This window comes from Bombina bombina, chromosome 8 (assembly GCF_027579735.1).
Source record: "Bombina bombina isolate aBomBom1 chromosome 8, aBomBom1.pri, whole genome shotgun sequence".
NCBI classification, from domain to species: domain Eukaryota; kingdom Metazoa; phylum Chordata; class Amphibia; order Anura; family Bombinatoridae; genus Bombina; species Bombina bombina.
This window is the reverse complement of record NC_069506.1, coordinates 292,750,505-292,777,360: the sequence shown is the minus strand read 5'-3', so window position 1 is coordinate 292,777,360 and position 26,856 is coordinate 292,750,505. Positions and strand designations below refer to the sequence as shown.

At 42.6% G+C, this 26,856-nt stretch overlaps 1 protein-coding gene across 1 annotated transcript in view; it reads right to left on the bottom strand.

Annotated features, from left to right (window-relative positions):
• The window catches only part of CLCN6 (chloride voltage-gated channel 6), a 174,404-nt gene that overhangs the window by 59,395 nt on the left and 88,153 nt on the right, over positions 1 to 26,856 (bottom strand). Inside the window, exons 10-16 of the mRNA XM_053691466.1 lie at positions 25,483 to 25,615; positions 23,866 to 23,979; positions 23,324 to 23,490; positions 23,118 to 23,244; positions 22,665 to 22,794; positions 22,427 to 22,580; positions 22,189 to 22,348 (exon numbers count right to left, since the gene is read on the bottom strand). Coding sequence (XP_053547441.1) covers positions 22,189 to 22,348; positions 22,427 to 22,580; positions 22,665 to 22,794; positions 23,118 to 23,244; positions 23,324 to 23,490; positions 23,866 to 23,979; positions 25,483 to 25,615 — 985 coding nt within the window. The remainder of the gene's footprint in view (positions 1 to 22,188; positions 22,349 to 22,426; positions 22,581 to 22,664; positions 22,795 to 23,117; positions 23,245 to 23,323; positions 23,491 to 23,865; positions 23,980 to 25,482; positions 25,616 to 26,856) is intronic.

The window sequence follows — 26,856 nt, the reverse complement described above, 5'->3', positions numbered from 1 at the left end:
CAGCCTCGTAAGCCAAACGGATGATGCTCTTCAGCCAAAAGGAAAGAGGTAGCTGTAGCCTTTTGACCCCTACGTTTTCCAGAATAGACAACAAACAAAGAAGATGTTTGACAAAAATCTTTGGTTGCCTGCAAATAAAACTTCAAAGCACAAACCACGTCCAAGTTGTGCAATAAACGTTCCTTCTTAAAAGAAGGATTAGGACACAGAGAAGGAAAAACAATCTCCTGATTGATATCCCTGTTAGTTACAACCTTAGGGAGGAACCCAGGTTTGGTACACAAAACCACCTTATCAGCATGGAAAACAAGATAAGGCAAGTCACATTGTAATGCAGATGCTTAGAAACTCTTTGAGCTGAAGAGATAGAAACTAGAAAAAGAACGTTCCAAGATAGAAGCTTAATATCTATGGAATGCATGGGTTCAAACGGAACCCCCTGAAGAACTTTAAGAACTAAATTTAGACTCCATGGCGGAGCAACAGGTTTAAACACAGGCTTGATTCTAACTAAAGCCTGACAAAAAGCCTGAAAGTCTGGGACATCTGCCAGACGCTTGTGCAATAGAATAGACAAAGAAGATATCTGTCCTTTTAAGGAACTAGCTGACAATCCTTACTCCAATCCTTCTTGAAGAAAGGACAAAATCCTAGGAATCCTGATCTTACTCCATGAGTAGCCTTTGGATTTGCACCAAAAAAGATATTTATGCCATATCTTATGATAGATTTTCCTGGTGACAGGCTTTCGAGCCTGAATCAAGGTATCTATGACCGACTCAGAGAAACCCCGCTTTGATAAAATCAAGCGTTCAATCTCCAAGCAGTCAGTTACAGAGAAATTAGATTTGGATGCTTGAACGGACCTTGAATCAGAAAGTGCTGTCTTAGTGGCAGAGATGACATGTCCACCAGGTCTGCATACCAAGTCCTGCGTGGCCACGCAGGTGCTATCAAAATCACCGAAGCTCTCTCCTGTTTGATTCTGGCAATCAGACGTGGAAGGAGAGGGAAAGGTGGAAACACATAAGCTAGGTTGAACGACCAGGGTACTGCTAGAGCATCTATCAGTACTGCCTGAGGATCCCTTGACCTGGATCCGTAATGAGGAGGTTTGGCGTTCTGACGAGACGCCATCAGATCCAATTCTGGTGTGCCCCATAGCTGAACCAGTTGAGCAAACACCTCCGGATGCAGCTCCCACTCCCCCGGATGAAAAGTCTGACGACTTAGAAAATCTGCCTCCCAGTTCTCTACCCCTGGGATATAGATCGCTGATAGATGGCAAGAGTGAGTCTCTGCCCATCGGATTATCCTGGAAACTTCTATCATCTCTAAGGAACTCCTTGTTCCCCCCTGATAATTGATATAAGCTACAGTCATGATGTTGTCCTACTGAAATCTGATGAATCCGGCTGAAGCCAGCTGAGGCCACGTCTGAAGAGCATTGAATATCGCTCTTAATTCCAGCATATTTATCGGTAGGAGGGCCTCCTCCTGAGTCCACAAACCCTGTGCTTTCAGGGAATTCCAGACTGCACCCCAGCCCAATAGGCTGGCGTCCGTCGTCACTATGACCCATGCTGGCCTGCTGAAACACATTCCCTTGGACAGATGATCCTGTGACAACCACCAAAGAAGAGAGTCTCTGGTCTCTTGATCCATATTTATCTGAGGAGATAAATTTGCATAATCCCCATTTTACTGATTGAGCATGCATAGTTTCAGTGGTCTGAGATGTAAGCGAGCATATGGAACTACGTCCATCACCGCTACCATTAAACCGATTACCTCCATACACTGAGCAACTGACGGCCGAGGAATGGAATGAAGAGCTCGGAAGGTTGGTCAAAATCTTTGATTTCCTGACCTCCGTCAGAAATATTTTCATGTCCACCGAGTCTATCAGAGTCCCTAGAAATGAAACTCTTGTGAGAGGGAAAAGAGAACTCTTTTTTAAGTTCACCTTCCACCCATGAGATCTTAGAAAGGCCAACACTAAGTCCGTGTGAGACTTGGCTAGTTGGAAAGTTGACGCTTGAATTAGTATGTCGATTAGATAAGGCGCCACTGCTATGCCCCGCGGCCTTAGGACCGCCAGAAGGGACCCTAGCACCTTTGTGAAGACTTGGCGCCGTGGCCAATCCGAAGGGAAGAGCCACAAACTGGTAATGCTTGTCCAGAAAAGCAGACCTGAGGAACCGGTGATTATCTTTGTGTAGATACGCATCCTTTAAGTCCACGGTGGTCATATATTGATCCTCCTGGATCATTGGTACAATAGTCCGAATGGTCTCCATCTTGAAGGATGGAACTTTTAGGAATTGGTTTAGGATCTTGAGATCTAGAATTGGTCTGAAGGTCCCCTCTTTTTTGGGAACCACAAACAGATTGGAGTAGAACCCTTGCACCTGTTCTGTTTTTGGAACTGGGCAGATCACTCCCATGGTAAAAAGGTCTTCTACACAGCGTAAGAACGCCTCTCTTTTTGTCTGGTTTACAGACAATTGAGAAAGATGAAATCTCCCCCTTGGAAGAGAATCCTTGAAATCTAGAAGATAGGGGGCAGAGAGAGTCTGCCCCCTATACCCCTTCATGCTGTCTTAGTGGCAGCAGCAGGCTTCTTGGCCTGTTTACCCTTGTTCCAAGCATGGTTAGGTCTCCAGACTGGCTTGGATTGAGCAAAGTTCCCCTCTTGCTTTGCAGCAGGGGAAGAGGAAGCAAGACGACCCTTGAAGTTTCGAAAGGAACGAAAATTATTTTGTTTGGTCCTCATCTTATTTGACTTATCCTGAGGGAGGGCATGACCCTTCCCTCCAGTGATGTCTGAAATGATCTCCTTCAGTTCAGGCCCGTATAGGGTCTTACCCTTGAAAGGGATGGTCAAAAGCTTAGATTTTGATGACACATCAGCCAACCAGGACTTAAGCCATAACGCTCTACGCGCTAAAATGACAAAACCTGAATTATTTGCCGCTAACTTAGCTAGATGGAAAGCGGCGTCTGTAATGAAAGAATTAGGTAGCTTAAGAGCCCTAATTCTGTCCAGAATATCATCTAGTGGGGTCTCCACCTGAAGAGCCTCTACCAGAGCCTCAAACCAAAAGGAAGCTGCAGTGGTTACAGGAACAATGCAAGCTATAGGCTGGAGAAGAAAACCCTGATGAACAAAAATTTTCTTTAGGAGACCCTCTAATTTTTTATCCATAGGATATTTGAAAGCACAACTGTCCTCGATAGGTATAGTTGTACGCTTAGCCAGAGTAGAAATAGCTCCCTCCACCTCAGGGACCGTCTGCAATGAGTCCCGCATGGTGTCAGATATGGGAAACATCTTCTTAAAAACAGGAGGGGGAGCGAACGGAATACCTGGTCTATCCCACTCTTTAGTAACAATGTCCGAAATCCTCTTAGAGACCGGAAAAACATCAGTGTAAACAGAAACCTCTAAAAATTTGTGCATTTTACACAATTTCTCTGGAACTACAATAGGGTCATCCAGAGTCGCTAAAACCTCCCTGAGCAATAAACGAAGGTGTTCTAGCTTAAATTTAAATGCCGTCATATCTGAATCTGTCTGAGGGAACATCTTTCCTGAATCTGAAATCTCTCCCTCAGATAGCAAATCCCTCATCCCTACCTCTGAACATTGTGAGGGTATATCGGATACGGCTACTTAAACGTCAGAAGGCTCAGCATTCGTTCTTAACCCAGAGCTACTGCGCTTCCCTTGCAACCCAGGCAGTTTAGATAAAACCTCTGTGAGGGTAGTATTCATAACTGAGGCCTTATCTTGCAAGGTGAAAGAATTAGACGCATTAGAGGTACTTGGCGTCGCTTGTGCGGGCGTTACTGGTTGTGACACTTGGGGAGAACTAGATGGCAAAACTTGATTTACTTCTGTCTGAAAATCATCCAGTGCCAAACTCTTATAAGTCAAAATATGCTGTTTACAATTTATAGGCATATCAGTACAAGTGGGACACATTCTAAGAGGGGGTTCCACAATGGCTTCTAAACAAATTGAACAATGAGTTTCCTCAATGTCAGACATGTTGAACAGGCTAGTAATGAGACAAGCAAGCTTGGAAAACACTTTATTTAATGAAAAAACAACAATTTTCAAAAACGGTACTGTGCCTTTAAGAGAAAAAAAAGGCATACACAAACTGCAAAACTGCTTAAAATTTACTCAAATTTTCCGAAATTTTTGTAGTAGACTCACTAAACATTGGTAAGATTGCACCACAAGTATTGAAGCAATTAACCCCCAAATATGCAAACCGGATTGACAAAGTGTCAAAAACCGGTAAAAACCCGTCAGCACCTTGTCACAGCTCTGCTGTGGCTCCTACCTGCCCTTCGGGATCAATAATGTGGGGATAAAGCTTCGATTAGGCCCCAGAAGTTCACCAGGACCCTCCAGTATTGTAGCTTGCTGCTTGTCTATATAAAATAACCGCGCAACTGAGGCGCGAAATTAGGCCCCGCCCACGGCACTCAATGTTACTAGGGCCATCAGAACAAACTACCAAGCGTTTTTACAGCCATTTGGGTTATAAAACCCCCCAAAAAGCCAGGTGTATCCCTCAATACAGTTGTCCCATAAGAAATAAAAACAGTACTCCCAGAACACACAAACGTTTGCCTTATATATTATTCAAACTGAGTGTCCATAAATTAAGCCCTTTATGCAAGCTAGTAAAGCTCCTTCTAAGACTAGGATTACTGCTTACCCTTAACCTCATGGGGATACTGTCAGCCTTTCTGAGTTATCACAGTTTCTGCAGAAAAAATGACTGAGCATAGCTCATTGCTGTATAGCAAGAAACTGTTCCTCACACTGAAGTTTTCCTGTACTCCTCAGCTTCTGTGGGAACAGCAGTGGACCTTAGTTACAAATGCTAAGATCATCATCTATGTCCTGCCTGAGAGTAAATAGTACAACACCGGTACCATTTAAAAATAACAAACTCTTGAGTGAAGATAAAATAAAAACTAACAGTTTAACACCTCTTCTCTTTACCCTTCCTGCTTAGAGCCAGCAAAGAGAATAACTGGGGGGTGGAGTTAAGGGGGGAGCTATATAGACAGCTCTGCTGTGGTGCTCTCTTTGCCACTTCCTGTTAGTTAGGATAATATCCTACAAGTAAGGATGAAGCCGTGGACTCGGTACATCTTGCAAAAGAAATTAGGTATTTCACTCCTGCGTCTCTAAGACTCTGCTTGTTTTTTATGGAGCCTGACCTAGCCATTGACCCCTGGGGTCTCCTGTTGGATCATGGAAGAATACTGGTCACCATGCTATCGGTGCTGCATCTTTAAACGTTTGGAGTGTGTCATGCTTGCAGGGGGATCGGCTGACTATCTGCTGTATGTTAAGTGCTGCATTGACAGCTCACTTCTTATACTTATGCCGTTTCATCTACTATGCAATTTTCTGGGTTTGTCGCTTTGAAAGCTTCCAGCTGGATCGTTTGACTGACCTTTTGCTCTGCCTTATCTGATGTGCCGTATGTCTTTGAAAGGAGTCTGATTACTTTACTTACAGCCTAATACGCCTTTCAGAATTCTGAGCTCACCCTTCTACCTTTATTATTCGTTTTTATATATATATATATATATATATATATATATATATATATATATATATATATATATATATATATATATATATATTTTTTTTTTTTTTTTTAATTGAATCTTATGTTTTGTATACATGTTGGAAAAGTATCAGTTATATGCAGTGCATAGCTATATTGTATAGTTTATATGAAGATCCATATAGGGTCTATACCCTTAGGGTTATCTCTGTTAAATAATCCTGCTGATGTGTCTAATGGATTGTTAGACATATATAAATATTACTTAAACTCCACTTCAGGTTTTTTATGCACTGTTCATATGTATATATTATACACATTATCAGCCTGTAAAATAAAGGGGGACATCATTGTCTAGTTAGTAGTGGAAGGCAGAACATGTCATAGTCTTCTACATTGGGAACTTCCTTGACCTCCCATATGCAAGGGCTAATGGGGAGATGGTTTATTCTAGTCTTTTTAGGCACCTTGTTATTATTTTAGTTCAATTTAGATTTATAGCTACCCACATGTCTAAACTCAGTTATAGGGGTTTGCTATGTCCAAGTAATTTATGTTTCCATATTTGTATAATATGCCTCTTGTGCATATTTAACACTGTATTTGGCATACATAATATCATAGGGATAAAGTATCCAGCAGCAGCTATTTACTTTATATTATTCTGTTAGAATATTTGACTGTCTCGCCATCATCTGCGGCTGGGATGATGGGAGTCGCATATGCTGCCTTGTCCAACTCTTTTAAAAATATATTATAGATGTCATGTAATGTGTTTGCTTCCACATATTTGTATTTCTTTACATGAAAGGAGAATGACCCCTCCAATATTCGTGATATAATTGCTTAACCTTTGTAAGCTTTAATGGTAACTTTGCTTAGCTATAATGAGTTCAGCTACTCTACAGTTAGTCTGTATCCACCTATGTTTAAATTGTGGGCTTTTTGGTGTTAACCACGGAGGGTTTAATGGATATGCTAGTTGATATATTTATGGCTAATTTTTTTAAAAAGTTTTTTTTTTATGTAGTCACAATGAATCGTACAGTCCCGCTGTGGGATTTGTATGGGATCATTCTGTAATTTAAATGTTCCTGGACTTCTTATACAATAGGTCATGTAATTTCCTAAGCTTTACACTGTGGCTGTGCAATTTATTTAAATTCCATGTCACTCCCCCATAGCGAACAGTTATAACTCCCTCCCATAGTCCCACTAACAGATGCCTATTTATTTCCCAACTTTCGCATTGGTTGACACTTCCTGAGGAGTTCAGGATTTTGAAACTAATTATGTTAAAAGGAGTTTTACCATATGAGACCTATAAGTGGTCTCCTTTTCTTCAGGATACCTTCTATTAAAATTATTATCCTGTTTTATATGTATAAGGTCCAAGAGTGGCTTCCGGGTACCCCCCCCCTCCCCACGCCTGGAACTATTGCGGGCTTATTTTTTTTCCAGCTTCAAACTATACCTGTGCTGGCTAAAGACATACAGTGCCTTGTTCATCTATGCCTTTTTGGGCATCTATAAAATCATTGCTTAACCTGCCTTCATAACCTACAGATGTGAACACATAAGCTCTAAAGTAGTACCACCTGTCCTGCTTAGGTAACTAATAGACACGGCTATATTGGGTTTTAGTATATGTGTTTTTTATATGCCAATCGTATAATTAGAATACTTTTTCACTTACTAAATATGTTATAGTCTGACCGTGGTTTTTACTTGTGCAATTAATAATTGATAAAGGAATTTAATATTCCTAGAGATCCTAGAGTGACTTGTGTAATCTAAAGAGTCCTATTTATGAATGAGCTACTTATTATAGTAATTTATCAGAATGGGTATTGTTCTATGATACCTGCTGTAAATATAAGTTGATACTATATCCCTCAATAGGCCTACAAGAATTATCAAAGTGGGGTATTTGAAGCCTTATACGTGTTATCTGGCCAGTGTAATCTAAATTCCCCTGTATTTGAGGGTACCATTTAAATACTTCCTATGGCAATATATATATAATAACTTTACTGCCCTTGGACGGAGAGGGTATGGTATTTATTACAGTAGCAAGCTATTGGAATTAGTGCGAATAGGGGTATTCAATACTCTCCGCAGTTCCGGGCAGAGTTAGGGAGTCTCTGCCCTATCCTAAGTGCTATCCACATAAAAAATAAAAGTAGGTTCTACCTTCTAGTTGGGATCCAATAATGGTTCCTTATTTCTCAATGGCCTTATATATATGTTTCAGAATGTGAAGTGTTTAAAAGTAACCCTAATTTTTAGTTGGAAGGCATTTCATGATGTACAGTACAATGTGAATACTATTTAATGTGATTGTTAAAATTGTTTGCAACATGGGGGAGGGGCGCATAGTGCCTCCCATTGTATGCAATTGTGCATATCTGTATTAGTATCTCACATTGCAAGTTGTGTTTGTTCTGTTTTTATCTTTATGTCCGTACTGCCTGGTGAACCTTAATAAAAATTATTACAAAAAAAACACAAAATATACCTGCACCCCTACACCTTAGTGAAACTGCGGCGCTTACCTGCCCGCCCCTACAATCGTTAGAAGAGGGGAACTGTCTAAGAGAATCGCAACTGCTCTGAAAAAAAACTGTCAGAGACAATGCGCCCACGAGAACGGACTGAGAAGCCGCACCAGTTATATCAAAATCACACACTTCAGACTGGAAGAGAAGTGCCGTAAAAATGAAGCCTTTTCCTGTGCTAATGACCGCGAAATTGCGATCCCTTAACACCTCCCTTTCCTCTTGCGTTTCCCTTCTGCAAATGAAGTTGCAAAAAATATACTGGCCAACAATATGAGTTAACTCCTTCTACCATAAAGAAAATTATCCCCAGTCTCTAAGTCACAAGATAAAGTGCTTGCTACTGCCTAAAATAATCGTGAGCTCAGGATACTTGTCCCGAAATAATGAAGTGTTATAAAAACCAAGGGTTAACCCCTTCAGTGCCAGCCTCCTTTCCAGACTCCCAAAAGACAAATAGGCACTCACTTGCACATCTAGCTGTCCGGCAGGGAGACAGCTCACCCGGTATCAAAGGAAGCCACTGCGAACAGAGACCTGTGAAAAAAAGAAAGAACCTGGCTTCCTATATCAGGGCAGCAACAAGATAGGAACTTGTGATTTGGGCATTTTCCTAACTGCTTTAAAGCCACCACTGCCCTATTGAAGAGACTAACGTGGAGTATGGCTAGACCCAATCTTGACAGGGAAAGAAACAGAGTAAACCTACTCTGGCTTTCATAAAAGGAAAAAAACTTGCTTGAAGTAAATCTTGTGACACCAAAATTCACCTCCTCCATGAACCAAGCGAAAGAGAATGACTGGGGATTGTGGGAAGGGAAGTGATACTTAACAAACGGTTTAACTGTGGTGCTCTTTGCCTCCTTCTGCTGGCCAGGAGTGGTATTCCCAAAAGTAAATGATGATGCTGTGGACTCACCATATCTTAGGAAAGAAATTAAACTTTCATGATTCAGATAGAGCAGCAATTTTAAACAACTTTCCAATCTTCTTCCATTAACAAAAAGGAAATTTATGCTTACCTGATAAATTTATTTCTTTTTCGATACAATGAGTCCACGGAATTCATCCTTACTTTTGGGATATTGCCTCCTGGTCAGCAGGAGGAGGCAAAGAGCTCCACAGCAGAGCTGTATAAATAGCTCCTCCCTTCAATCCCAACTCAGTCATTTGACCGAAGTTAGGAAGAGAAAGGAAAAGCCAAGGAGCAGAGGTGTCTGAAGTTTAACAAAAACAATAACCTGTCTCATAGAACAGGGCGGGCCGTGGACTCATCGTATCGAAAAAGAAATAAATTTATCAGGTAAGCATAAATTTCCTTTTCTTTTTCAAGATACGATGAGTCCACGGAATTCATCTTTACATGTGGGATACAATACCAAAGCTATAGTACATGGAAGAAACGGGAGGGACAAGACAGGTAACCTAAACGAAAGGCACCACTGCTTGAAGAACATTCCTTCGAAAAACAGCCTCATGTGAGGAAAAAATACCAGATTTGAAAATTGATAAAAAGTGGAAGGAGACGACCAAGTCGTAGTCTTGTAAATCTGTTCAACAGAAACATCATTTTTGAATGTCCAAGAGGAAACCACAGCCCTAGTAGAATGAGCCGTAAGTCATTCAGGAGACTGCTGTCCAGCATTCTCAACTGACGAAAATCCTTAGTAGCTTGCAAGTAGAACTTTGCAAACACGGACCACACCTAAATATGAAACCGATGTCCTTCTGAGAAGAAGGATTAGAACACACAGATGGAACACAATTCCTGACTAATGTGCTTAACGGAAACAACCGTAGGAAGAGAATCAGGTTAGTACACACCACCACCTTATCCGCATGAAAAATAAGATAAGGGGAATTATATAGCAAAGCTGAAAGCTCTGATACTCTTCGTAAAAAAAACTTTCCAAGATAACAATTCAATATCTATGGAATGCATATGTTCCAACAGAACCCCTAGAAAAAAAACTCTAAATTCAAACTCAAAAGAGGAGAAATAGGTCTAAAAACAGGCCTTATTCCAGACAGAACCAGACAAAGGATTGTACATCTGGAACGTCTGCCAGACGCTTGTATAATAAAATAGACAAAGCCGAAACCTGTCCCCTTAGGGAACTAGCAGATAACCACGTCTCCAAGTCTTCTCAGAGACAAGACAAAATTCTAGGAATCCTCCCCTACTCCATGAGTAATCCGGGGATTCACACCAAGAAGATATGTACGCCATATCTCATGATAAAACTTCCTAGTAACAGGCATACATGCCTGAAAAAGGTATCTATAATCGAATCAAAGAAACCTCGCTTGCCTAGATCCAACATCCAGTCCCCCAGAAAATAGCTTCAAAGAAACTATATGAAGGAGACGAAGGGACCCTGAAGAAAGATTCCTCAACGGAAGAAAACAAGGCCACCGAAATGACACGGTCAGCAGTTTAGCATACTCAATCCTGCGAGACGACGCAGAAGCGAGGAGAAGCACTGATGCCCTCACCCATGAGATCAAAACAGACCCCCGGCAAAAAAACGCAAACGGGGGAAAAAAGGGAACCTAGGCTGAAGATTAAAGAACTACCAGGGTAGTTATCAGCTCATACTGGGGCCCCCGGACCTGGACCCACATCCCGAAAACTAGGCATTCAAATGAGATGCCATGACATCCAACTTCAGCCAACCCTGTTTGAGAACCAGGAAGGAGATACTCCCGGATGGAGAACTCACTCTCCCGGATGAAAAGACTGTCGACTCAGAAAAATCTGCTTCCCAAGTGTCAACCCCTGGGATATGGATCGCTGACAGATACAAGAATGAAACTGGGTCGAAGCCAACTGAGGCCAAAACAGAAGAGACATGAATCTCATTATCAGTTGAAGGAAATCAATCACTCTGCTAAATCATGTACCCTGGTACAGGTGATCCAGAGACAACCACTATAGAAAAAAAGTCCTTAGTCTCCTCTTCAGAGTTAATTGAGGAGAGAAGTATGCATAGTCTCCGTTCCATAGCTTGAGAATGCGCAACCACATAGGTCTGATGTGGAACGCACAAACAGAAATTCAAGAGTCGCTTCTCATTTCATCAACCCGTGAAGGATGAAAGGATGAATAGACCTCACCGGTGATCAAACCTGCAACTCTCGAGTTTTCACCCACTATGTACTGAGCCACTGAAGGCCGAGAATTGGGCTGAAGGTCCAGACCAGTAAAGGTAGACCCTTGTTTCCTGACCTCAGTCAGAAAAACAAACTTAATCAATCTGGAATCTGACATGATACACAAAAAGCTAACCCTGTGCTTGAGACAAAGGAACGCCTTTCCAAAGTCACCTTCCACCCGTGAGCTCACGGGAATAATAATAATAATGATAATACCACGTCCGTGGAAATCTTGCTTGCTATAAAAAGGACGCCTTGACTAGGATATTAGTCAGAGAGGGTGCCCTTGCAAAGCCCCATAGAACTCAGGACTGCGGCAAGACCCAAGAGAAAAACCAAGAACGGAGAGCGTTTGACCCCAAGGCAAATCCTAGAACCCGAGACCAATCTCGTGAACAGCACAGGAAAGTACTTGGCCCTTAAGCCAACATTGACATAAATTGACCCTCAAGGATCAAGAGAAAACATGGAACAGATCAATATTATCCTCCTAGAAGGACATATTAGAACTGGAGCAATCACTCCCAGGCCTGAGAGATCTCCTACGCAGCTTGAGAACGTCTCTCCCTGTGTCTGATCCTTATACAGTCTAGAAGGCAGAAACTGCCTCAGAAAGGAAAACATTCGAGTTTGAAAACAAACTATAATGAAAAACGGAAAACCAGCCCCCTACAAGATCCAATCTCGGACCGGAGCATGTTCCCCATGCTGTCTTTGAGTCAACAACAGGCTATGCGTTCACCAAGCTTTTAGACATATAACACACAGCCCTAAAACAAGGCTCTAACCAAAGGTACCAAGAGTTGAAACAGATCCACCTACACTCCCAGATTGACAATTGGAAGGTAAGAAGGTGAAATAAAATAAGTAGCCAATATGCCGCCACACCAGTGACGGTAGCAAAGTACCCAGATGGTTGACATTGTAAACTCTGGAGTGCGTCCCATACTAAATTTAATCCAGTAGGACTATCCTCTAAGGACAGAAAAAGGTCATTCGTAGTGATTCTAAACTACACCTTCTCCCCTAAGGAATGTCGTTCAGCCACTTACCTGATACGGCTATGGGAAACAGTTATGTAAATACTGAGGACGCCCAAGGCACCAAATCCATCCGAAATGGGAATTCCCAGCACGTGTAGAAACCGCTAAAATAGCAAGTCATACAGCAGTGCTAAAACCTATGTAAAAACATAGAAAGCATCATACCCCTGAACGGAGCGCGAAGGACATGCCGAACCCTTCAAGTGGGCCCTAAAATTTTTATTGGAATACTATAGGAGAGATTAGTGGCCACTCCCAAACAGCAAACAAACAACTTTTGAGTGCATCTGCAGGGAGCAGCAGCTGAATTCAATGCAAGGTAGTTCAGCTAAACATTATGCTACCAATTTTCATAAATAAAATTATGCTACCAATGTTGGTTCGCTGATAATGGGATATTTGAACATAGGAAACAATACCTTTCCCTTTAATTCAGAAAATTAACTTTATTTTTGAGTGCGTTAGTTTAATCTGCAGACATAAAGAATAAACATAAAAAATGTATTTAATATAATGCACACAGAAAAAGACGGTACCGTCTCTAACTCTTAAAGAAACTCATTCTTGTGAAAGTTTGTACCATCCTACGTCACAAAGGATGATTGAACAAACAAAAAAGTCGCAATTTAGGTAATAAAATTCACACCGAAAAAACAAAATTTATGCTTACCTGATAAATTACTTTCTCCAACGGTGTGTCCGGTCCACGGCGTCATCCTTACTTGTGGGATATCTCTTCCCCAACAGGAAATGGCAAAGAGTCCCAGCAAAGCTGGCCATATAGTCCCTCCTAGGCTCCGCCCACCCCAGTCATTCGACCGACGGACAGGAGGAAATATATATAGGAGAAACCATATGGTACCGTGGTGACTGTAGTTAGAGAAAATAATTCATCAGACCTGATTAAAAAACCAGGGCGGGCCGTGGACCGGACACACCGTTGGAGAAAATAATTTATCAGGTAAGCATAAATTTTGTTTTCTCCAACATTGGTGTGTCCGGTCCACGGCGTCATCCTTACTTGTGGGAACCAATACCAAAGCTTTAGGACACGGAGGAAGGGAGGGAGCAAATCAGGTTACCTAAACGGAAGGCACCACAGCTTGCAAAACCTTTCTCCCAAAAATAGCCTCCGAAGAAGCAAAAGTATCAAATTTGTAAAATTTGGCAAAAGTGTGCAGTGAAGACCAAGTCGCTGCCTTACATATCTGGTCAACAGAAGCCTCGTTCTTGAAGGCCCATGTGGAAGCCACAGCCCTAGTGGAGTGAGCTGTGATTCTTTCAGGAGGCTGCCGTCCGGCAGTCTCATAAGCCAATCGGATGATGCTTTTAAGCCAAAAGGAAAGAGAGGTAGAAGTCGCTTTTTGACCTCTCCTTTTACCAGAATAAACAACAAACAAGGAAGATGTTTGTCTGAAATCTTTTGTAGCCTCTAAATAGAATTATAGAGCACGGACTACGTCCAAATTGTGTAACAAACGTTCCTTCTTTGAAACTGGATTCGGACATAAAGGTACAACTATCTCCTGGTTAATATTTTTGTTAGAAACAACCTTAGGAAGAAAACCAGGCTTAGTACGCAAAACCACCTTATCTGCATTGAACACCAGATAGGGCGGAGAACACTGCAGAGCAGATAACTCTGAAACTCTTCTAGCAGAAGAAATAGCAACCAAAAACAAAACTTTCCAAGATAGTAACTTAATATCTATGGAATGTAAAGGTTAAAACGGAACCCCTTGAAGAACTGAAAGAACTAGATTTAGACTCCAGGGAGGAGTCAAAAGTCTGTAAACAGGCTTGATCCTAACCAGAGCCTGAACAAATGCTTGAACATCTGGCACAGCTGCCAGTCTTTTGTGTAGTAAGACAGATAAAGCAGAGATCTGTCCCTTTAGAGAACTTGCAGATAATCCTTTCTCCAAACCTTCTTGTAGAAAGGAGAGAATCTTAGGAATTTTTATCTTATTCCATGGGAATCCTTTGGATTCACACCAACAGAGTGGATGTTCCAGGGGGGGTAGACAAAATGAGAAGTGATATACAACAATTGGAGGATTGGACAAACGACTGGGATCTAAAGTTTAACACAGCAAAGTGTAAAATAATGCATTTAGGGAAGAAAAATCCAAATGTTAATTACAGACTCAATGACACTTTACTGACTGTTACAGACGAGGAACAGGACTTGGGAATTATTATTTCAGATGATTTAAAACTTAGTAAACAATGTAGTAAGGCAGCGAGTAAGGCTAGCAGAATGCTTGGATGTATTGGTAGAGGTATTTGCAGCAGAAATAGTAAGGTTCTTATGCCACTTTATAGATCATTAGTTAGGCCTCATCTTGAGTATTGTGTGCAGTTCTGGAGGCCATATCTTCAGAAGGATATTAACAAACTTGAATCTGTGCAAAGGAGGGCTACCAAAATGGTACATGGTCTAAAAAATAAAACTTACCAGGATAGGCTCAATGACCTAAATATGTATAGCTTAGAGGAGAGAAGGGAAAGAGGTGATATGATAGCAACTTTCAAGTACATTAAAGGGTTTAGTAAAACTGAGGCTGTGGGTATTTTACATAAAATGGAAAATTCAAGAACAAGGGGTCATGAGCTCAAGCTAAAGGGTAGTAGATTCAGGAGTAATTTGAGGAAGCACTTCTTTACAGAAAGAGTGATTGATTTATGGAATAAACTTCCTCAAGAGGTAGTAGCAACAAACACTGTGGGGGACTTTAAAAATGCATGGGACAAGCATAGGGCTATCCTACGAACTAGATAAGTTTATACTGTTAGGTAAGGTGGGGCAGACTTGCTGGGCCTATGGCTCTTATCTGCCGTCAATATCTATGTTTCTATGTTTCTATGTAACAGATATATCTTTTCCATATTTTATGGTAAATCTTTCTAGTTACCGGTTTTCTGGCCTGAACCAGAGTATCTATCACAGAATCTGAAAACCCACGCTTCGATAGAATCAAGCGTTCAATCTCCAAGCCGTCAGCTGGAGGGAGACCAGATTTGGATGTTCGAATGGACCCTGAACAAGAAGGTCCTGTCTCAAAGGTAGCTTCCATGGTGGAACCGATGACATATTCACCAGGTCTGCATACCAAGTCCTGCGTGGCCACGCAGGAGCTATCAAGATCACCGAGGCCCTCTCCTGATTGATCCTGGCTACCAGCCTGGGAATGAGAGGAAACGGTGGAAATACATAAGCTAGGTTGAAGGTCCAAGGTGCTACTAGTGCATCTACTAGAGTCGCCTTGGGATCCCTGGATCTGGACCCGTAGCAAGGAACCTTGAAGTTCTGACGAGACGCCATCAGATCCATGTCTGGAATGCCCCATAATTGAGTTATTTGGGCAAAGATCTCCGGATGGAGTTCCCACTCCCCTGGATGGAATGTCTGACGACTCAGAAAATCCGCCTCCCAGTTTTCCACACCTGGGATGTGGATCGCAGACAGGTGGCAGGAGTGATCCTCCGCCCATTGAATTATTTTGGTCACTTCTTTCATCGCCAGGGAACTCCTTGTTCCCCCCTGATGATTGATATACGCAACGGTCGTCATGTTGTCTGATTGGAACCTTATGAATCTGGCCTTTGCTAGTTGAGGCCAAGCCCTGAGAGCATTGAATATCGCTCTCAGTTCCAGAATGTTTATCGGGAGAAGAGACTCTTCCCGAGACCATAGACCCTGAGCTTTCAGGGATTCCCAGACCGCGCCCCAGCCCACTAGACTGGCGTCGGTCGTGACAATGACCCACTCTGGTCTGCGGAAGCTCATTCCCTGGGACAGATGGTCCAGGGTCAGCCACCAACGGAGTGAATCTCTGGTCTTCTGATCTACTTGAATCATTGGAGACAAGTCTGTATAGACCCCATTCCACTGTTTGAGCATGCACAGTTGTAATGGTCTTAGATGAATTTGTGCAAAAGGAACTATGTCCATTGCTGCAACCATCAACCCTACTACTTCCATGCACTGCGCTATGGAAGGACGAGGAACAGAATGAAGAACTTGACAAGAGCTTAGAAGTTTTGACTTTCTGACCTCTGTCAGAAAAATCCTCATTTCTAAGGAATCTATTATTGTTCCCAAGAAGGGAACTCTTGTCGACGGAGACAGAGAACTTTTTTTTATGTTCACCTTCCATCCGTGAGATCTGAGAAAGGCCAGAACGATGTCTGTATGAGCCTTTGCTTTTGACAGGGACAACGCTTGTATTAGAATGTCGTCCAAGTAAGGTACTACTGCAATGCCCCTCGGTCTTAGAACCGCTAGAAGGGACCCTAGTACCTTTGTGAAAATCCTTGGAGCAGTGGCTAACCCGAATGGGAGGGCCACAAACTGGTAATGCTTGTCCAGAAAAGCGAACCTTAGGAACTGATGTTCTTTGTGGATAGGAATATGTAGGTACGCATCCTTTAGATCCACGGTAGTCATAAATTGACTTTCCTGGATAGTGGGTAGAATCGTTCGAATGGTTTCCATCTTGAACGATGGTACCCTGAGAAATTTGTTTAGGATCTTCAAATCCAAAATTGGTCTGAAAGTTCCCTCTTTTTTGGGAACTACGAACAGATTGGAATAAAATCCCATTCCTTGTTCCTTTATTGGAACTGGGTGTATCACTCCCATCTTTAACAGGTCTTCTACACAATGTAAGAACGCCTGTCTCTTTATTTGGTTTGAGGATAAGTGAGACATGTGGAACCTTCCCCTTGGGGGTAGTTCCCTGAATTCCAGGAGATAACCCTGAGAAACTATTTCTAGCGCCCAGGGATCCTGAACATCTCTTGCCCAAGCCTGAGCAAAGAGAGAGAGAGTCTGCCCCCCACTAGATCCGGTCCCGGATCGGGGGCTACTCCTTCATGCTGTTTTGTTAGCAGCGGCAGGCTTCTTGGCCTGCTTACCCTTGTTCCAGCCTTGCATCGGTTTCCAGGCTGGTTTGGGTTGTGAGGCATTACCCTCTTGCTTAGAGGATGCAGAATTAGAGGCCAGTCCGTTCCTGAAATTGCGAAAGGAACGAAAATTAGACTTATATTTTGGCCTTGAAAGGCCTATCTTGTGGAAGGGCGTGGCCCTTTCCCCCAGTGATGTCTGAAATAATCTCTTTCAATTCTGGTCCAAATAGAGTTTTACCTTTGAAAGGGATGTTAAGCAATTTTGTCTTGGATGACACATCCGCTGACCAAGACTTTAGCCAAAGCACTCTGCGCGCCACGATAGCAAACCCTGAATTTTTCGCCGCTAATCTAGCTAATTGCAAAGCGGCATCTAAAATAAAAGAGTTAGCCAACTTAAGTGCGTGAACTCTGTCCATAACCTCCTCATATGGAGTCTCTCTACTAAGAGAGTTTTCTAGTTCCTCGAACCAGAACCACGCTGCTGTAGTGACAGGAACAATGCACGAAATGGGTTGTAGAAGGTAACCTTGCTGTACAAAAATCTTTAAGCAAACCCTCCAATTTTTTATCCATAGGATCTTTGAAAGCACAACTATCTTCGATAGGAATAGTAGTGCGTTTGTTTAGAGTAGAAACTGCCCCCTCGACCTTAGGGCCTGTCTGCCATAAGTCCTTTCTGGGGTCGACCATAGGAAATTATTTCTTAAATATAGGGGGGGGGGAACAAAAGGTATGCCGGGCTTTTCCCACTCTTTATTTACTATGTCCGCCACCCGCTTGGGTATAGGAAAAGCGTCGGGGTGCACCGGAACCTCTAGGAACTTGTCCATCTTGCATAATTTCTCTGGAATGACCAAGTTGTCACAATCATCCAGAGTAGTTAACACCACCTTAAGCAGTGCGCGGAGATGTTCTAATTTAAATTTAAATGTCACAACAGGTTCAGCTTGTTGAGAAATTTTTCCTGAATCTGAAATTTCTCCATCTGACAAAACCTCCCTCATGGCCCCTTCAGATTGGTGTGAGGGTATGACAGAACAATTATCATCAGCGCCCTCCTGCTCTTCAGTGTTTAAAACAGAGCAATCGCGCTTTCTCTGATAAGTAGGCATTTTGGATAAAATATTTGCTATGGAGTTATCCATTACAGCTGTTAATTGTTGCATGGTAATAAGCATTGGCGCACTAGATGTACTAGGGGCCTCCTGTGTGGGCAAAACTGGTGTAGACACAGTAGGAGATGATGTAGTATCATGTTTACTCCCCTCATCTGAGGAATCATCTTGGGCAATTTCATTATCTGTGGCAGTACTGTCCTTACTTTGTTTGGACGCTATGGCACAATTATCACATAAATTTAAATAGGGAGACACATTGGCTTTCATACATATAGAACATAGCTTATCCGAAGGCACAGACATGTTAAACAGGCTTAAACTTGTCAACAAAGCACAAAAAACGTTTTAAAACAAAACCGTTACTGTCTCTTTAAATTTTAAACAGAAAACGCTTTATTACTGAATACGTGAAAAAGTATGAAGGAATTGTTCAAATTTCACCACAGTGTCTTAAAGCATTAAGAGTATTGCACACCAAATTTCAGAGCTTTAACCCTTAAAATAACGGAACCGGAGCAGTTTACAAATTTAACCCCTATACAGTCCCAGCTATAGCCTTTGCTGAGACCCAACCAAGCCCAGAGGGGAATACGATACCAATTGACGCCTTCTAGAAGCTTTTCCAGCAAATTTCAGATCCTCACACATGCATCTGCATGCCCTGCTCTCAAAAAACAACTGCGCAGTAATGGCACGAAAATGAGGCTCAGTCTACAACTAGGAAGGCCCCCTGACTGGAAAAGGTGTCTAACATAGTGCCTGCCGTTTAATAAACGTTCCCCAAGTTTATAAATGCGAATTGTCAGCATAAATATGAATAAAATGCCCAAATAAAGCAATCGATTTAGCCCATAAAAATGTCCACCAGTTTTTTAGCCCATATTAAGCCCTTTATTCTGTTTGTTTGACTAAGAAAATGGCTTACCGGTCCCCATGAGGGGAAATGACAGCCTTCCAGCATTACATGGTCTTGTTAGAAATATGGCTAGTCATACCTTAAGCAGAAAAGTCTGCTAACTGTTTCCCCCAACTGAAGTTACTTCATCTCAACAGTCCTATGTTGAAACAGCAATCGATTTTAGTTACTGTCTGCTAAAATCATCTTCCTCTCACAAACAGAAATCTTCATCCTTTTCTGTTTCAGAGTAAATAGTACATACCAGCACTATTTTAAAATAACAAACACTTGATAGAAGAATAAAAACTACATTTAAACACCAAAAAACTCTTAACCATCTCCGTGGAGATGTTGCCTGTGCAACGGCAAAGAGAATGACTGGGGTGGGCGGAGCCTAGGAGGGACTATATGGCCAGCTTTGCTGGGACTCTTTGCCATTTCCTGTTGGGGAAGAGATATCCCACAAGTAAGGATGACGCCGTGGACCGGACACACCAATGTTGGAGAAATTGTTACTGTCCCTTTAAATTTTAAAAGAACGTTTGATTTCGGTCATGCAGAAAACAACCCAATGACGACGTAAATACTGCTGCAACTAGACATCGCTATGGACATCAAAAGCAAAGTCCTTGTAAGGAACCGCAGAGCATTGCCTGTGATTCATAAAGTTGAGTGTCACCATATATAGAATATTGTGGCATGGATTGACCGTGTTACCAGACTCCAAACAACCACTTCATAAGGAGAATTCTACAATAAACTTTAACACAGGAAAATATGTTACGGTCTCTTTAAATGGTAAAAAGGGAAAACATTGTTCCTATACATATTAGCTGCATAAAATAACTATAAGCAGCTGTGGTCAGGGTCGAACTCACAGGCTTTGGGATGTGGGGCAGTGCACCTGACCACAGGGCCACAGAACCCCCATACCTAGGTTAAAGAAATTGCAGGTATCAATGTATTTCTCCAAACAGCAAGTTCCCTAAACTGGAACCCCACCGCAACAAGGAGAACATAGGTTACAAAACAAATATGCCTATAACTTCAAAAGGACATATCTTTACTGTTGACCCATCCACATAAATAAAAAGAAACAGGCACCCAAAGCACACAGAGTCTCTCTACCACATTGTCTCTGTTGCAACACAGTAGAGAAAGCATCCGGCGTCCATTGAAGGAAAAAAACAACCATGGTGCGCAAAGGAACTCCGCCCCGCATGGGAGTATGGTTTAAAACATCTCCGGCCGCATATATCTAACAAGGCAGCCGACGGAGAACCTCATGGCCCTGAAAACACTGACCATATCTTAATGTGCAAACGCGCGCAAACCATGGCACGTACCGGAGCTCCGCCCATCGTGGGCTTATTAGTTAAACTTCACTGGCCGCATAAGTTTTACAAAGCGAGCTGTCGAAGAACCACATGGCAATAAAAAAATTCCCTTACTGCCTCTGTACATCAAACACTCCCCTCACACAAGGCAGAAATGGTGCAGGAATCCCCATGCGGCTGCATCTTAACCCGTAGTAACCACACACTGCATGTATAATACACTAAACCACCCTGTCGGCTCATAAGCTTTTAACAGAAGCCGTTGGGAGCCAATATGATAAACTGAATAACAACGTGTCACATCCTCCCTGTCGGCAGATTAATACAATAGGCCCATTGAGAGTGAGGACATAAAGTACCTCTCTGTCGGCTGCTGTTTCTATCAAAGCCGATAAATACAAGTGGCACGTTCAATAGACATGTTAAATCAGGGATAGGCAACATCATGTATTCCCCATGACATCCCGCCTTATGAACACAGGATAAACCCTATTACTGTCTCTTTCCTGGGCTGCCCACTTAAGCCATGTAGCTCCTGAAAGCAGTACTTATAAAAGTAGAAGTTGTTACTGAGACTGCAGAAAACTGCTCCATAACTTAATCTCCCACAACAGGCAGGGATAAAGTTATATAATGTCCCACAAAACAGATATGTAAGCATACAGTCTAATCTGAGGAATTTTAAGTCCCAGAATAATAAAGACTGCACTTACCTCAATGCTGAGCGACAGCATGACCGGTCCCACAGGATCAAGAGGTTTCTTCTCCCTCCTGCAGCTCTGTGGACACAAACAGGGCCTTTGTTAATATTTGCTAAAACCATAATCTGAAGGGCAGCACTCAGTATGGGAGGCGCAGTGAGAATGTGATCCCACCAGTTCCCATTGCTTCAAAGCCACCAAATGCTTCTCTGTGAAATGCAGAGATGATCTGGTCTAGGCTACACCCTAAGACAAAATAGTACACTATGGCACCATTTGTAAAAATAATAAACACTTGATTGAAGAATCTATAACTAACACCTCACTTTGCCTCTTCTTATCACTAACACAGGCAAAGAAAATGACTGGCTTGGGGGGAAGGAGCTATTTATAGAGCTCTGCTGTGGAGCTCTTTGCCTCCTCCTGCTGACCAGGAGGCGATATTCCACAAGTAAGGATGAATTCCGTGGACTCATCGTATCTTGAAAAAGAAATGTGCAGTCTTTATATTTACACTTTTTGAGTCAACAGCTCCTACTGAGCATGTGCAAGAAATCACAGAATATACGTATATGCATTTGTGATTGGCTGATGGCTGTCAGATGATACAGGGGGAGAGGAAATAGACATAACTTAAATATGTCAGAAACAATTCTACTACTAATTTGAAGTTCAGACTAAGTACTATTGCATTGTCTTTTTATCATTCATTTGTTGTTTACGTATTTGGTTTATTCTTAAATTGCATATCTGTCTGAATCAGAAAATTATTTTGACTTTCATGCCTCTTTAATATCACTGCATAATTGTATCTAATTTGTGTATGGATAGATTTTGTAATAAAAGTGAGAACTGCTCACCATTAGAGTAATCATTATGGGCAGTCCATACGAGATCTCATTGGTGGATTCAATTAGAATGACTGTGAGGCTAATAGTCATGCGGACCACGCCCCCTAGGAATGCAGCAGCACCAATCAGGGCGAATGTTCCAGAGTAGATGTGGGTCAATCCCAAGTAACTAGATACAGAAACAAAATGTCACAATGGCTCAGACCATTAACCGGTACAGAGTCATAGCTGCAGGTACATTATCTACCTTTTAAGAAGATTAGCAACCAAGCGACCAAAGGAGGCACCACACAGTAACGAAGGCACAAAGAGACCGCTAGGGACAGAGATACCGTAGGTCCAGCAGGAGAGGAAGAAATACATACAGCAGAAGAAACAGAGAGTGACTGGACTGAACGTGCCTGGAACACAAGAGGTGCAGAGAGGATCACTCAGCTATCGGAGCAGGACAGCAGCCACCAATACATACACTGGACGGTACTCACCATCCTGGTGGAACAGCTGTAAGATTGCAGACTCCTGAGGGTTGAAGAACAGAGTAGCCATGTCATTGTACGTGTTGTTAGGGCAGAAGAAGGTCTTGATGCTGGAATTGACTTCTTCTGAAGAAGAGACCTAAAGAACATCACAAAGTCACATTAGAAAGCAATACTTTCTCTACAGGCAATATCTCTGCTGCAAAAAGCACATTAACAGCTTTCCCATGAAAATAGGTTAAATTCAAGAAGTTCATTTTGATTTTCACAAGAACAGATAGTGAATATGTATGCATAAGTTTGCTAGGAACAGAATGCTCATTGGTTGATAAGGGCATCTCCCAAAGCTTAACTGATGCATAGTAACATTTCACTCCATCAAAAAACAAAGTAGTACTGTAAAATGCCTTATTTTAGATGCAACCAAGAACAAATTACCTTAATGTCCTTAAAGTACCATACCTGCAAGGAGAGAGTGTTGTTGTTCCAGTGTGTCGGAGGAGACAGTTTTCTGCATTCTCCTAAAACCATAGACGCTACAAATACAATAACTGTTGTAACCAGAGACACCAGAAGACCCTCAAACACCCTAAATTCAAGGAAAAGCATTATGGGAAAGCACAGAATGACAATACCATTAATCACATAGATGGCTGTAAGCTAGGTACCTGACAAGCTTTGGCTTTGGGTGCACGTTTCTCATGCGATACTTTGCCAATCGCTTATTCAGACAATTGAATGTGGCCCCAAGAAGCCCCCCGACCACACCCATAATTATGAAGAATGCCAAGTCCACTGCTGTCCACAGGTGACATTTTTTATCAGAATCAGAGCACTAGAGGAAACAGACAGACACACAGTGGGAATCTAAAGTTGGAGAACCAGGCACACACAGTGGGAAGCTAGAGTTGGAGAACTGTTTCAGCATTAATGTAACCTGATACACAATCTAATTTGCAGTCCGAATTATCAATACAAAAAATATCTGTCAAAACAGATAAAATAAGGGCGTTCCATAAGATTAACTGTATTTGTTGGAAAAAGAGAGAAAGAGAGAGGAAGAGAGAGAAAGAAAGATAATTAGAGGGAAAAATAAAGAGAAAGAAAGAAAAAAAAAAAAAGAAAGAAAGAAAGAAAGAGAGATAAAGAGAGATAGAGCATCATATGTAAAGTACTGTGCACACTGGAAGTAGAAAACAACTAAACTCACCTTAAATTCACCAAAATTGAGAAGCCCAGGTAGTTGAAAAGATCCCCAGCTAGAAAACTGAATCCCAGAACGAAAGAAATTCAGGGTGAAGGTTGCAGACATGGAACAGAAGAGCTGGCAAAGAACAAGATTTCAGAGTTTAATAGAACAAACACAGGGGCAGCTACAGGGAACAAAGACTCTGATAGAAAGGGAAGGGGGGGGAGAAGAAAAGAGATGAAGTTATGACAAAAAGGAGAAGAGAGAGAGAAGGGACAGAAAGAGCAAAGACATCAAGTGTACGAATTATAAAATGGAAGAGAAAAAACAAATATGGCAAAGAGCAAAGATGAAACAAAGAAAACTAAAATTAAGTCAGTAAAGTCAGGGATCAGAGCATGTCATTTTAAACAATTTTCCAGTTTACTTATATCATCTAATTTACTTTGTTCCCTTTGTTTCTATTGTTGAAAAGCATACCTAGGTAGGCTTAGAAGCAGTAATGCACTACTGGGAGCTATCTGCTTATTAGTGGCTGCTCATATATGCTTCTTGTCATTGGCTTACCTAATGTGTTTAATTAGCTCCTAACAGTGCATCACGGATATTTCAACAAAGGATACCAACAGAATGAAGCATATTTAAAATAAGTATATTAGAAACTTGCTTAGCCTTGTGAAGGGTCTGGGGAGGGCAAAACCATGTGCGTGGGGAAAGGACTGGGCGGGGCATGTGCGTAGCCTGGGGAAAGGACTGGGCGGGGCATGTGCATAGCCTGGGCGGGGCATGTGCATAGCCTGGGCGGGGCATGTGCATAGCCTGGGCGGGGCATGTGCATAGCCTGGGCGGGGCATGTGCATAGCCTGGGCGGGGCATGTGCATAGCCTGGGCGGGGCATGTGCATAGCCTGGGCGGGGCATGTGCATAGCCTGGGCGGGGCATGTGCATAGCCTGGGCGGGGCATGTGCATAGCCTGGGCGGGGCATGTGCATAGCCTGGGCGGGGCATGTGCATAGCCTGGGCGGGGCATGTGCATAGCCTGGGCGGGGCATGTGCATAGCCTGGGCGGGGCATGTGCATAGCCTGGGCGGGGCATGTGCATAGCCTGGGCGGGGCATGTGCATAGCCTGGGCGGGGCATGTGCATAGCCTGGGCGGGGCATGTGCATAGCCTGGGCGGGGCATGTGCATAGCCTGGGCGGGGCATGTGCATAGCCTGGGCAAAGGACTGGGCGGGCATGTGCATAGCCTGGGCAAAGAACTGGGCGGGCATGTGCATAGCCTGGGCAAAGAACTGGGCGGGCATGTGCATAGCCTGGGCAAAAAACTGGGCGGGCATGTGCATAGCCTGGGCAAAAAACTGGGCGGGCATGTGCATAGCCTGGGCAAAAAACTGGGCGGGCATGTGCATAGCCTGGGCAAAGGACTGGGCGGGGCACATGCGTAGCCTGTGGAAGGGTCAGGGCAGACAAGGCATATGCATAGCCTAGGGAAAGGACCGGGCAGGGCAAAGCAGTGCAAGGTAGTAGAAAGTTTCTTAATACTGCTGCTGTATCTGAATCATGAACGTTGAATTTTGACTTTAGTGTTCCTTTAAATATATGATCATTGCCATCACAGGTCTAGTTCTGTTGCTCACCACTTTCCATGTCAGCCCCTGGTTCCAGAACGAAGATCCTTCTTCCAAACTGAACAATGTTCCCCCGATAGGAGCACCAAAAGCAGCAGCAACACCAGCAGCTGCTCCTGCAGACACAAAGTCCCTCTTGTCCCTAATGATGTAGATAAACGAATGAATGAGGTGAGTATTTACCAATAACCCATAAAATAACCCACTGCACAGAAAGACAGAAAGGATATGCTGGGGGAAGGATGTTAGGCTTAAAGAGATTCAAAACCCAAAAATTTTCTTTTGTGATTCAAAAAGAGCATAAAAACAAAAAAGTATGCTTACCTGATAAATTTCTTTCTTTCTTGACACGATGAGTCCATGGATCATCTAATTACTATTGAGAATATCACTCATGCCCAGCAGAAGGCGACAAAGAGCACCACAGCAAAGCTGTTAAATATCACCTCCCTTCCCTCCCACCCCAGTCATTCTACCAAAATAAAGGAGAGAAAGGAAGTGACAAGGTGTCTAAAAGAACAGGGCGGGCCGTGGACTCATCGTGTCAAGAAATAAATTTATCAGGTAAGCATAAATTTTGTTTTCTTTCTAATGAAACAATGAATCCACGGATCATCTAATTACTAATGGGGTTCAATATCCAAGCTACAGTACACAGATAAGGGAGGGACAAGACAGGGAACCTAAACAGAAGGCACCACTGCTTGAAGAACCTTTCTCCCAAAAGCGGCCTCAGCCGAGGCAAAAGTGTCAAATTTAAAGAATTTTGAAAAAGTGTGAAGAGAGGACCAAGTTGCAGCCTTCCAAATCTGTTCCACAACAATCTCCTGATTAATGTACCGGTCAGAAACCCTAACTTTGTACGTAAAACTACCTTACCCGAATGAAAAAAACAGAATTTATGTTTACCTGATAAATTACTTTCTCCAACGGTGTGTCCGGTCCACGGCGTCATCCTTACTTGTGGGATATTCTCTTCCCCAACAGGAAATGGCAAAGAGCCCAGCAAAGCTGGTCACATGATCCCTCCTAGGCTCCGCCTACCCCAGTCATTCGACCGACGTTAAGGAGGAATATTTGCATAGGAGAAACCATATGGTACCGTGGTGACTGTAGTTAAAGAAAATAAATTATCAGACCTGATTAAAAAAAACCAGGGCGGGCCGTGGACCGGACACACCGTTGGAGAAAGTAATTTATCAGGTAAACATAAATTCTGTTTTCTCCAACATAGGTGTGTCCGGTCCACGGCGTCATCCTTACTTGTGGGAACCAATACCAAAGCTTTAGGACACGGATGAAGGGAGGGAGCAAATCAGGTCACCTAAATGGAAGGCACCACGGCTTGCAAAACCTTTCTCCCAAAAATAGCCTCAGAAAGAT